The sequence below is a fragment of the Lipomyces tetrasporus genome, assembly GCF_029532465.1.
Source record: "Lipomyces tetrasporus strain NRRL Y-64009 chromosome Unknown POJ06scaffold_6, whole genome shotgun sequence".
NCBI lineage: Eukaryota > Fungi > Ascomycota > Lipomycetes > Lipomycetales > Lipomycetaceae > Lipomyces > Lipomyces tetrasporus.
Genome location: NW_026611601.1, coordinates 897,730 through 910,299, shown reverse-complemented (window position 1 = coordinate 910,299; position 12,570 = coordinate 897,730). Strand labels below are relative to the sequence as shown.

At 46.1% G+C, this 12,570-nt stretch overlaps 5 protein-coding genes across 5 annotated transcripts; 3 read left to right on the top strand and 2 right to left on the bottom strand.

Moving 5' to 3' along the window:
• Nucleotides 1-37: 37 nt before the first annotated feature.
• Nucleotides 38-1,115, bottom strand: POJ06DRAFT_118405 (Atp23p). The gene is made up of 3 exons (XM_056184204.1): nucleotides 802-1,115; nucleotides 484-740; nucleotides 38-434 (listed from the first exon to the last, which is right to left on the bottom strand). Exons 1-3 carry the CDS (start codon nucleotides 1,013-1,015, stop codon nucleotides 207-209), a joined length of 699 nt encoding a protein of 232 aa, XP_056043313.1. The 5' UTR covers nucleotides 1,016-1,115; the 3' UTR covers nucleotides 38-206.
• A 348-nt stretch (nucleotides 1,116-1,463) lies between these two features.
• POJ06DRAFT_281960 (Aspartate/glutamate/uridylate kinase) lies at nucleotides 1,464-3,217 on the top strand (the record flags this gene model as incomplete). The annotated part of the gene is made up of 7 exons (XM_056189985.1): nucleotides 1,464-1,509; nucleotides 1,590-1,777; nucleotides 1,824-1,934; nucleotides 1,982-2,077; nucleotides 2,136-2,310; nucleotides 2,364-3,107; nucleotides 3,162-3,217. The coding sequence occupies 7 exons, from the start codon at nucleotides 1,464-1,466 to the stop codon at nucleotides 3,215-3,217; spliced, it is 1,416 nt and encodes a 471-aa protein (XP_056043312.1).
• A 554-nt stretch (nucleotides 3,218-3,771) lies between these two features.
• Nucleotides 3,772-5,105, top strand: POJ06DRAFT_254702 (ribosomal protein S8). The gene is made up of 2 exons (XM_056187804.1): nucleotides 3,772-4,189; nucleotides 4,549-5,105. The coding sequence occupies exons 1-2, from the start codon at nucleotides 4,057-4,059 to the stop codon at nucleotides 4,806-4,808; spliced, it is 393 nt and encodes a 130-aa protein (XP_056043311.1). The 5' UTR covers nucleotides 3,772-4,056; the 3' UTR covers nucleotides 4,809-5,105.
• Nucleotides 5,106-5,263: 158 nt separating this feature from the next.
• Nucleotides 5,264-11,332, top strand: POJ06DRAFT_118342 (uncharacterized protein). The gene is made up of 7 exons (XM_056184202.1): nucleotides 5,264-5,646; nucleotides 5,702-5,820; nucleotides 5,871-7,932; nucleotides 7,985-8,365; nucleotides 8,426-10,393; nucleotides 10,443-10,590; nucleotides 10,640-11,332. The coding sequence occupies exons 1-7, from the start codon at nucleotides 5,383-5,385 to the stop codon at nucleotides 11,146-11,148; spliced, it is 5,451 nt and encodes a 1,816-aa protein (XP_056043310.1). The 5' UTR covers nucleotides 5,264-5,382; the 3' UTR covers nucleotides 11,149-11,332.
• Nucleotides 11,333-12,342, bottom strand: POJ06DRAFT_118343 (uncharacterized protein). Its single transcript, XM_056184203.1, has one exon. The coding sequence runs from the start codon at nucleotides 11,972-11,974 to the stop codon at nucleotides 11,516-11,518; it is 459 nt and encodes a 152-aa protein (XP_056043309.1). The 5' UTR covers nucleotides 11,975-12,342; the 3' UTR covers nucleotides 11,333-11,515.
• Nucleotides 12,343-12,570: the final 228 nt, after the last annotated feature.

Below are 12,570 nucleotides of genomic sequence, written 5' to 3'. Positions count from 1 at the left end.
GCCCTGGGATTTTGTAATGTTCTACGTTCGCTATTGACATGTATGTATGTTTCATGGCAAAATGCGGTTGCAGAAGATATGTACCATGGTAGTGCAGTCTACTTTACACGATACGACAGTTCGTAATGCGCGACATAGAGCTCGTACGCTCATTTATGTACAAAGAAGTTAGGAGGAGACATTATGTTGACATCGCACGCATATCGCTATCGGTAAATCTCGTCAAACGGCCGTGTATCGTTGAAGCATGAATCCCAAACCTGAGAAACAGCTTTCTTCGCCATGTCTTCGTCCTTACAATTGGGGTTCCCCATGACAGAAAGAACTGCTCGTCGTCGTACGCATTCTTGATGCTGCCGTGTCACTCTGAGCTGCCCTCGACGAAATATTTCGTTTGTCATCCGGCACTCTCCACTTAAATTTGACGCTCGAATCTAATGGCAGTTGGCATTGAGGATATCACAGATAATTTCATCAACTCACCTCAGAGCACGCATGATGCTTCAGGTTAGTCCAATCAACGTGGAACTTCATTTCATCATATGCATGGATCAGCTCATGGGCCAGAGTATCTTCAAGGTGCAGTCGGTTGGCCACATGGTTCTGGCATAATAGGACGCCCAGGCTGGGATTGAAGCCGCCTGCTTTGTATTCGTCGCAGTGGTCGCAAATAACGTGCTTCCTTCCAACTTGGCCGCCAAGTTTCTCGATTTGCTCTCGCATAAAAATTACCGTAGGACCTGTCACCGATGGTCAGCATTCATCTCGTAATGGTGTTGACTGTTGTTCTTGGGGCCGCACTGTATTTCAAATTCCAGTCTCTATACTTTTCACACCGTTTACAGGACGCCTCGCGCTGTCTTTCCGCAAGCACTTGACTGTATCGCTGTTCTCCCATTTCGTCTAACGCGCCAGTGTAGTGGGAAGCTATCATTTTTAGCCATTCGAAGCCATGGGGTAGCCTTGGCTCGCCGATGCCATCTCCTGGCGTCGATTCGGAAGATGATGCCGTCATTGTAAATTATCTCTTGTCACCGTGCAACCGATCAATTGCCTGCAGAAAAACACGTAACGATGGTGCTGTACTTCACCGACGATGAGAAGCGCCAGTTTGCCCCGGATATTTACAGTTCGTTCATGAGTATTGTGGGCTTCGAACGAAGAATGTCGAGAGCTGGTCCCGGAAAACCTTAACTTAGTCTCTCGTTAGACGACTCTAAAATCGTACCTTTGGCGCCGCATAGGCTCTACCTTGCACCCTTCTTGTCCAGTATATCGGCAGAATATACAAGCCGGGAGACCTCCGTTCTGCCTGGCTAAGTAGCTGAGTCTCGCTCGTTGATAAGGGCAACGTCTTGAGACCTACGCCTTGGATAATTAAATTAATCCCGAGGTCACAAGTATAATCGTGCACACTAGGATGCGAGTGTGTTGGCAACACAGATTTACTCATTCTCAGCACTATGAAGCACAAAGATCAACGACCATTAACAATAGTCATAAAGCTGGGTGAGCACAGTCATAATTTATCTCGTGTGAAAATTTACGCGTCCGCTTTTATGAAGGATCGGACTGAGTGTTGTGGATAGGAACGTCGTCAATATGCGACGAAGTGACTCACGAACCAGGCATAGCGAATATGTCGCTGATCGTGGAAACTGTTGTAAAGCTGCGAAGGGAAGGGCATCGTGTTATCATTGTTTCATCCGCAGCTATTGCCATGGGTTTGAAGAGATTAGATATTCCGAAGCGTCCAAAGCATCTCGCGACAGTTCAGGTATGATTGGAATGGAGGTAATGTCACAAGGCTAACAAGTGAGTAGGCTATCGCGGCAGTGGGGCAGTGTAGGTTAATAGCATTGTGGGATGAGCTGTTTAGACAGTTGAATCAGCCTGTTGCACAAATTCTGTTGACTAGAAATGATATTGCAGATGTAAGTAGTGAGTAGTATCGCCCGACTCATGGCTGACAAGGTCTTAGCGAGCGCAGTATCTAAATGCAGCAAACACGCTTCTGGAACTATTACATATGGGTGTTATCCCAATTGTCAACGAGAATGACACGCTGTCTGTTATGGTACGTCGGTTGATACTCGATGTGAGGTGTTTTTGCAGGGGCTCATTTCATCCAATAGGAAATCAAATTCGGAGACAATGACACATTGTCTGCAATTACAGCTGGAATGGTAAACGCCGATTACCTATTTCTTATGACAGATGTTGATGGTCTTTACACTGAAAATCCACGCAATAATCCGGATGCTCTACCGATAGAAGTGGTTAAAGATATAAGTCAACTCACAGTGGATGGTATGTTTTCATATTATATTCGTCCATCAGCGTCTTTCATTAATAATAAATAGTGTCTACTGGCGGAAGTAGTGTTGGAACGGGAGGTATGGTCACCAAGCTAGTTGCCGCTGAACTGGCAACATCGGCGGGCATCACAACTATCATTACCAAATCATCGGTTCCTGGGAACATCCGTGGCATCATCAAATATTTGCGATATCTCAAAGGACAAGAAGGGGAACGCAATACCAGTGATAAATCTATTAATCCCACTGTACCATCCGACCTCTCGGTTTCCGACCCCGACATTCGCTTATCAGCGCGGTCCATTACTCCTTTAGCACCCACAGATTCCGTCGCGCGAGATTCTCCCTCTCCATCTCGAACGCCGTGTCGTACTCCGTCGCCTCCTCCACGGCATACTCGTTTTCTTCCGCAGTCGCATCCCATGCGAGATCGTCTCTTTTGGATTTTACATGGCTTAAAATCGCACGGTGCTGTGTATATAGACACCGGCGCCTACAAGGCTATTACCCGGGCGAACAGGGCTGGACTACTTCCCGCTGGCGTTGTAGATGTGAAAGGTACCTTCAGTGCCTCAGAAGCCGTTTCGCTCGTCGTAATCGATAGAAAGACACTAGCAAATGCTGAGAAAGACGTTCAAGGCGGTGGAGACGCTAATAAAGCAGTAAGAGCTGCCATACTTGAAGAAGGTGAAGTTGTTGGTAAGGCAATCGTTAACTATTCATCGGTTGAGATTGCAAGAATAATGGGTCTGAAGAGTTCAGAAATTGAATCGTTACTTGGATATTCGGGTATGTGCTATCGGATACTAGAAGACATGAAGAGCAATCGCTAATGAAGATTAGATTCGGAATATATTGCGCACAGAGATAACCTAGCCTTTGCGCCTAAACACTTGTAAAATTTATAATTATGCAGATAAATAAAAAGAAGGCATCGGTTGCATTATAGAGTTAAAAGATTAGATCTCATGTTTTATTGTATAATAAGTTTGTCATTATCTAATTATCATCGGCATCAGTCTAGACGAAGAGCGACTGACGACTTTCTTGTAATCCAAACTAAAAATTTCAGCTCTATGAGTCATGTTGACTCTTTGACACGCATACCAACATCCGCGCACCTCGTAGTTGAACTGGCCACAGTTTATTTTTAGTCCGCGGCCACAATTAGAAACCTTTGCAGTCGTGATCCTGTCGCTTTTGGTTGCTCCAACATACTGTGTATTAAAAATGTTTTAACTTTCGGTTAGGGCTCACTTCCAGGGCTTTGAGTGGGAGGACAAGCCTTGCGTTCAGCGCTTCCGTGACCTTGCGGCTCACGAGTAGCTCCACGTTGCCACCAAATAAGGTTTAAGCATAGGTAGGGCTACTTTGTAGGGTTAAGCTGTGACCGTGACTGCTTCTCGCTTTGGGGTGCCAGCTAACATCGCGGCCAAATATTCCCTTCCCCGGTCAGAATATATAGAATTGACTCAGCACTGGTCAAATTCAACAGCCGTTACACAAGGTATGTAGATAATATTCAGGTCTTTGGTTATTATGGAGAGAGATAAAGAGGAGGGATGATATTGGCCGGAGTTCGAATTGCGGTGTCCTCTGTCAAGGTTGCCTTGATTGATACGGCACTGCTCAGATTCGAGTGCGCTTGTTGAATCCTTGACTACCGACAACATTTCGATCAAGGACACTCAGTGAGCGCCATGCTAATATCATTTTAATCCAGATCATATAATTCAAAATGACTCGTGCCTCCGTCCTTAATGACGCTCTCAACGCGATCAATAATGCAGAGAAGACTGGCAAAAGACAGGTTCTAATCCGGCCCTCCAGCAAGGTCATTGTGAAATTTTTGACCGTCATGCAGAAGCACGGTATGTTGGGTTCTATACAAGTTGATGTGCGCTGCTGCGACTTGGCATTTTGAGAAATCTGGCGACAATCGACATATATATAGTCCATATTTTTTTACCCGGGTAATAACTGGACGAATTGCACTGCTTGCTCCCATCTGTCTTCGTCTTTTAATGGCCCGGAAGATTAAAACTCGCACATTAAATTCGCGGGTTTGAAGAGACGCTTCTTACACGCTGGCTTGTCTATTTCCGTCTTGTTTCGCGTTTACTTCTCTCCGACATTTGTTACCCAGTTTCCTTATGTCAAGTCGCGGAGCCCTTGTGCTTTATCTCACAAGCATGCTAGGCTTGGAGCGTCCACTAACGGTATGCATTAGGATACATCGGAGAATTCGAGGAGGTCGACGACCACCGATCTGGAAAGATTGTCGTTCAATTGAACGGAAGATTGAACAAATGTGGTGTTATCTCACCACGATTCAATGTCCGCATTGGCGATATTGAGAAGTGGGTCAATAACCTCTTACCTTCCCGTCAGTTCGGTTTCATTATTCTTACCACTTCTGCTGGTATTTTGGATCACGAGGAGGCGAGAAGAAAGCATGTCGCTGGAAAAGTTTTGGGATTCGTTTATTGAGGACACTTAGGGAGCTCTATGCATGTAAAGATAAGACCATCTTGTAATTCATAGGGATATGATCGTTTAATGAACTGTTCATTGCGAAGTCCATATAAAGCTCTTGTACGTGAATCCATAAAGGTTGCTGGTTTCTAGATATATTTAATGTGATTATTGCATCACACGGCTTTGTAAGTTCCTTTTTTCATGCTCAATGTAGATAGATTTATGCGCATGACGAACGTATTTCATTTTGTGTATGATGCAAATGACTTAAACAAGAGAAACGGCGTAAATATAACCCGGTTTTAAATAGGCGGACAGGCTTGTGAAACTCGGAATACCTACGAAATTAGGCTCTAGAGCAGTATTAGGCCGAAGTTTCGAAATGACTTGTGTCGGGTTTATTGGGAGTAAAAATTCAGGGGGCGTCAATGCAGAAAAATTTCTTGTAATCTCATCTGAACAACACTTGCTGTACGAGAACGGCCCTTCGATATCATTGACTTTTTGTCGGCCGCTCCTACTGCATTTTACACATATGTGCCATAGGATCTTGCCTCTGGTTCGATAAGCGGTTGTAAAATTCATCATGGCATCGTCGTTGGCGAGACAATTATCTTCGATCAAGGCAAAGGCCGTCGCCAACTCGACACTCGATCGCAAGAATCGACAGAGATCGCACGCAGTTTCATTAATATATGATCCTAAAGTCGCGGTCACTCAGGACTTGGACAGTATATATTTTTTGGCACTAGAGGGACTTCGGGATCTTGAATCTATCGATCACCGATTTCAAACGTATGAGAAGAGTTTGTTTTCCGAGACCAGTATTTCGATTGATAGACATGTTCAGGTAGGTAGCAATGGAAAGCTGTAAGGTGTGCAAACATTCTGACTGGATATCGCAGACACCGGACCAGAATGCCGCTCTGGACAGGGCGATCGAGAGCTTCTTGGCGCTCCTCGCCCCGAGAGTGTTACTGCAGCCGGCAGTTCAATCTGTAGAATGGCTTGTGCGACGGTTCAAGTAAGTAATTAAACTCGTCGGTACCGGATTGAAGCGTTAATAGACTGCAGAATCAATGAGCTGAACGCGGAAATTCTTCTATTGACATTTTTGCCGTACTACAGCCATCCGATTTTCTCCCGCGTCTTGGATACCATCTCACTCCCGCTTCCGCCACTCTTCACATTCTTGTCGAACTCTAAGACTACAGCGACAAATCCACCTCGGAATCTACTGACGAGAGCATTGTCGCGTGATGCAGAGTTATTCAGTCTTGTTTCTGAGCACATCGTTACTCAAATCAATACTCAACGTGCGTATCACGCATTACTATCATTCTGGACATCGGCAACTATTTCCGTCATCTTGTCAATGAAAGAGGCGAAAATTTTCGAGGAAATCATTGCGGAACGAACACTTCCACATCTATCGACCGTCATTTCCGCACGCAAGTCACCGGAGGCACAAACAGCAGCCTACATGATCATCGTCGTTCTCGTGTCGCAATGCAGGCTTGGCAACGAAGTGCTGGATGCTCTCGCTAAGAGTATTGCGCTTAACTGGACCAAGAAGTCATCAAAGACTGGCATGGCCGCTTTGACTCAAACAATTCAGTTCTCTAACTTGTCGGAAAATAACTATGTTCCTCTGGACTATGGTGTTTGGAAGGCTGTTGAGATGATCGAGACACTCCCTCAGGACCTGGCGGAAATTAAGAAGAAAGTTAAGATTGATAAATTCATTGTTGCATACGCTCTCGCGATCCTCGAATACAACAGCTCTAACATCAAGCTGGTATTTAATCTTCTTGCTGAGGAGTCACTGCGTGTCACGCAGAAATCGATTGTTGCGCAGGCTATTCTCAAGATCGCCCAGATTTCGGATGCCGACGGCGAGGCTCAGAGTGCACTTGGTGAGGCACTGAATAGGGCCCTTGATGATTCAACTTTACGCAATACTTTCTTGAACGCGATGTGTCAGTTGAACATGGACATCGACGAAATGGAGTTGCAGTTAAAGACGACTCTTCGGCCGGTGAAACTAGCATCACAAGACGATTCCGTTATGGAAATTGATTCTGTACCGCCTAAGGTAACATTTGAGCAGCGGATCAATACGGCTCGAAGGCCACGTCATACATCCTTCCTGGCGCCGACAGCAACAAAGGAATTTGAAGCTCTAGCTGAGATTTACCTGCAGGGTCTTGCAGAGAAGAAGGAGGTTCTCTCTTTGCTGATTAAAAATGGGAATTTATTCCCTTCCGAGTCTGGATTGGCTCTGTCATTCCTCTTGCGAATTTGGACTGGTTCGTACCCTGTACTTGCTCGAGTCGCTGCGCTTCAATTTTTCAGTACCTTAGTGCAGAGTATGTCAGAGACGGTCGACTTGCAAGCTACTATCATCTATCTTCTTATTGCTCTGACAGATACTGCCGAGAAGGTTCGAAAGGCGGCTGCAGACTGCTTGTCTGCACTTTCTGTTCGATATGATCGTTCTGCAAAGTCGCCACAAATTTGGGGGATGGAGACATTGTACGGTACTGGGGCGGAGACGGATCAGCTCAAATGGCTTGGTTACAAAGATCTTCGGGCATTGTTGAAGGACCACATTGGTGCGAGATTGGAAGAAGCAGTGTTGGACCGTGACTATGTCAAAACATTTGTAGCCACATTGGTTGACAGCTCTGTGTCTGTCACCAGTGAAAGGAAAAGGAAAGAAGTTGGATTCAAGACATCTTTGCTTGCCTTCTTCTGTAGCCATATTAACGGCGCACCACTTTTCCGAGTGAAGTACCCTATTCTTGAGATGGTTACTGCTGCTAAGAAGACGCCGGTTTCGGTCTACTCGTTGTGCACGTCTTTACTTGGTACATGGATCAAGCAGCGAAATGCATTTCTCGAGAGCCTGGCGATAGAGAGGGTTCCGTGCGCTGGTTTTGAACGGACTATGATGATGGCAGTGTCTGGTAACGATCGAGATGGTGCAAAGTTCCTTGAGGACTCGATCAGGACTGACATTCCTGGACTGTCGGATGCCGCGGGCGTGAGGATCGTTGAGCTGTTTGACACCTGGAAGCATGATACTCAATCCTCAGTGGTATGCACACTAGTGGACTTGGCGTTGGACGATAATGTAAGGCTTGCTCTGTTGTCCCCATTTCTTGTGGAGATTAATCATATCCTAGGCAAAGTTTCCTGCGCTGGAGACTCTGAATCGGATCACAATTTCGACGGATATGTTCTCATCGATTTTAAACGATTCCAGGCTTAGCCAACACCAGAGCGACGAACCGCAGCAACAATCGAAGAGAAGGCGGAGAAGTAGCGCTTCTCAGTATCAACAGTCAGGCGCCACTTGGCAGTCTGCTCACTCGAATCTGAGGAGATTGAGTCTGGCATTAGATTTACTGGAGCGAAATGAACCTGAGAAGCATGTTGCTCTATTGAAACAGCTTTTCGTTATTTTAGGAGAGTTACTCTTATTGAAAACCGATAGCTCATTGCCGGTTCAATATACGCAGCAGGTGTTGGTGGATTGCATGCTACCAATGGTTAAGACTATGGACGTAAGTATATTTGGTTGGTAGCCGATTTAGGTAGATCATCCTTTTTAACAAACTGGGTAGGGTTCCCAGCTCGACTCCAACTCCGTTCGTATGGACATCATCGTTAGTTGTATCCGAAGCTCGACATCTCCTCAAGTTCAGAATAAGTTCCTCCTGTTGGTGTCAGCGCTGGCTAAGTTATCCCCTGAGCTTGTTCTTCACAGTGTCATGCCGATATTTACATTCATGGGCGCGAATACGGTCCGCCAAGATGACGAGTTTTCAGCTCACGTTATTCAGCAGACGATTTCGCAAGTTATCCCCGCTCTAGCGCAGTCGACGAACCGTGGTGACGGAGTTCCTTTTGGCACGGTTGAGCTGTTATTGAGCTTCGTGAATGCCTTCCCTCATATCCCGTACCACCGACGAGTCAAACTTTTCACCACACTTGTAAAGACTCTGGGTCCGCATGATAGTCTATATCTTGTTTTACGTCTGCTGGGTAAGCGTCACTGGGATGCTGTGACAAGAAGCAGGGCCAGTGATGCTCAGGGCCTTGAAGATTTCATTGAAGTTTATTTAAGAGGATTCACGATAATTGAGCGCATTGAGGCGGCACGGCAATACATTGGTCTTGTCAGCGCTATTCCATTCGATTTATCGCTGGCAGATGGGGCCGTTGGTTATTTGGACGACATTGCAGGTTTGAGTCCTGAGAAACTTCTTTCGCTTAAGCTTGATCTTCTGGGATTTTTTCGGGTTACTGTTTCCACCACTTCACTCCGCAATCAGATTGCTGAGATTTTCAGAGGCACAACTGCGTCAATCCCTAAGTCAGATATTGATACATTCCAGGCATCAATTGCTGGTTGTATTGAGAAGCTGTTAGCTGTTATAGAAACAACGTCAGAGGAGAAGTACCAAAAGTATCAGACGGAAGCATATGATTCGCTGGATGCGATTCTCAATTTGCTCTCGATTCAGGATTTCGTTACCGTTCTTGAGTCGTTGATTTCGCGACTAGACGATCCTTTTACTGTTCGACGTGGTCTTCTGCTTATTCGAACCAGGTTTGAGAATGATGGTATGGCGCATGGTAATTTCGCCAAGAACTCCGGATTGAAGATTTTACCATCTGTTTGTGCTGCAATTTCCAACGCCAATATTACGGATACAGCACTCATAAAGGTGGGATTGCAGGCTATTGAGACTCTTGGAAGCAAGTTCGGTGCCACAGAGCCGGACGCTTTCGTGGGCGATGTTCTGGAGATAGTTCTGAGCGACAGAGGTATTCAATGCGCCGACGAGAATACCATCGTTGCAGCCTTAGTCTGCCTGAGTACCTTAGCCATGGCGTTGGGTGCTAGGTTATTGGGATATCTGCCACGAGCTGTTCCTCTTATCTTGGACCTTCTTGACGAAGCGATTGCCAGCGGTCAGGAATTGGTGTGTATCGCTGTCTTCACGGTTGTTGATTCCCTCGTTAAACGCATTCCGATGTTTATGGGAAGCTACCTCGCAAAGATTCTTGGTCTAGTGTTCTTGTCAGCGTCTGCAAACTCTCAACGCACTTTTGCAGATGGTCCCTCGGTTGAGGATGCTAGAACTGTTTTACTGGAGAATGTCATTACAAAGATTCAGACCAAGCCACTACTCACGTCGCTCATTGTCAACTGGGACGATGTCATCGCCAGGTGGGATTATGCGATCATCAAGCTTTACCTATCTACCGCTACGCAAGTCATCGAGCGGGCAACGCGCAAAGCTGTCATGTCAGATGCTAGCAAATTGTTCGATTTCTTGCTGTCTGTTTTTAATTCCCGCAATGTCCAAGGCGGACAAGGAAAAGGGATTATTGACAGTCTGGAATCGGACATCATCGAGCTAGCAATGCAAGTTGTTTTGAAGTTGAATGACAAGGTGTTCAGGCCCTTGTTTCTGCGAGTCACAAAATGGGCCGCCGAAGCTGCGGTGGATTCTTTGACTGAACGCCGAAATAGATTTTTCATTTTGTATAAATTCTCTGAGCGCCTTTTCGGATCTTTGAAGGTAACATACTAGCACGAGTTGAAAGGGACGGTAATACTGACGAATTTAGTCTATTGTCACGAGCTATTATGGATACATACTAGAGATTACCGCCGATCTTTTGGTCGACTTTGTCACAAGCGAGACGAAATTTGATCGCGAACTCTGGGATTCAGTCATCGGTAGTTTGACAGTCGCATTCTATAATGACCAGGAAGGTACGCAGTCTCGAGATATCCACATCATTCGAGAAACTAACAAAGACAGAATTCTGGCAAGCGCCTGTGCGGTTTGACAAGATTGCTGACCCGTTGCTGGCGCAGCTTGCTCTTGGTTTGCGTTCTAGCGATCTTCTTCAGCAGGCAATCGTGGCATTAGCCGTTTCGTGCTCTTCCGAAGACCATTACAAGTCTATCAACAAGTCTATATTGAACTACATGAGGAACCTCGACGATGATGACGATATCCTGATTGATTTTCACGATGCCGAGGAGGATTCTGGCGCTATCGTCCTAGAACCTAAGCGCGTCGTCCAGACGGCGAGACTGAAGGCAGGTTCCACAGCCGCAGACGTTAAGATCACGGCGGTGAAGTCACTAAGGGCGATTTATGAGCGATTAGGTGAGGAATGGCTGAGCATGTTGCCACAGCTCGTTCCTATAGTTGCCGAGTTGCTGGAAGACGACGACGAAAATGTTGAAACAGAGGTCAGGAATAGCTTGGTACCTGTTATTGAAGGAATATTAGGGGAGAGCTTGGATCGATACTTGAGCTAAAATTCGTATTCTTATGTACTGTAATGGTGCATATGCATGGACATGGTTTTCTTTGGATTAGGAAAAGTAATTGATTCTTGGTTTAATAGAGTTATTCATAGAGATCGTCCTTTACGCGCTTTGTTGTGCATCCGCTAGGAGGTAACAAGTGGTCCCGACCATAATCGAACTGTTGTTAATAGGAGATAGACTCGGTTAACTATGAATTCTGCCTCTCAGCAATTTTTCTGCTATACCAGCACGAATTTGTCGATATGTTAAAATACCTGATAGTAATCCGATTTCAACGTTCAGATCCAACCTATCTATCTGTATCGGATAATCTAATGCGTCCAAATATCACATACATATCGATATTCTTCTTCGCTTAAAATTCCTCCTCTTCCAACTGATCCAAGTCCATAAGTCCCTGTACCTTCTTTCGTCCCTCACGACCCTTGGCTTCGACTTCAGGTGACCAGAGTCCGCATTGTTTGAGTGCGTCCTGCGGAGCAATAGTCTTGCGACCGAGCTTGAACACATACTTGGATATAGAAATCGCGCAAGTGTGTGCGCTGTCTGCGAGCTCAAATCTGCTGACGACGAACAACCATTTCCCATCCCACCCAATGATTTTGCTTTTAATATTATATTTGGCAAACGGCTTAATCTCCCGTCGGAAGATGGAGACGACCGCTCCAAGAGGGAGGTAAGGCCATGTGCCGCTTTCTCTCCTAGTGCCAAGCAGCATCTTCTTGAAGACGTCAACCATGAGATCTGTACGCGCATTATCGAGGTCGGAGAAGTATGTCGAGTTGGATTTGTGACCGTTTAGGTCACATTCCATAGGAGGCGAGCGACTGCTCCAGATCCGAGTACGGAAGACATTGGCTTCAACCGCTGGCGTGTTTCTATTGATCCATAGGAAGTATATAAGTGACCTGTAAAACCTGCAGTGCCTCAATCGATGCGTCTATGTCAGAGGCATTCACAGATTCGGCAAATGCATTTAAGGCCGTGAAGTGAACGCGCCATAACATACCAAGCCAGCGGGATGCTTTTAGAGTTGACCACCCAGAAGAGCACCGAGAAGACAGAGAAAATTGTCGACAAGCTCCACATTTGTCAACGTGCAATTCAGCAAGGATAGAGAAGAATTGCACTCACGTAGGCGGAGCTACTGTGCAACTATAAGTAAAAACGCGTTCGCTGTTGTACATCGGCTTTGTCAAAGTTATGGCCACGTTTACGCGCTTCAGGAGTTAGGTGTCTATCACTTGCGTTGAAATGCAGGGGCAGGGGAAGGGTGCAAACTCTATCTACGTCAACGTTTAGGCAGGCACCCGGCCGAACGATGCACAAGCGGGGAGACGACGTAGATAACGAGACCCGGAGGAGACATTATCTTTTAGCAGACTCCCCGGATCCCAGGGGCGATCAGGA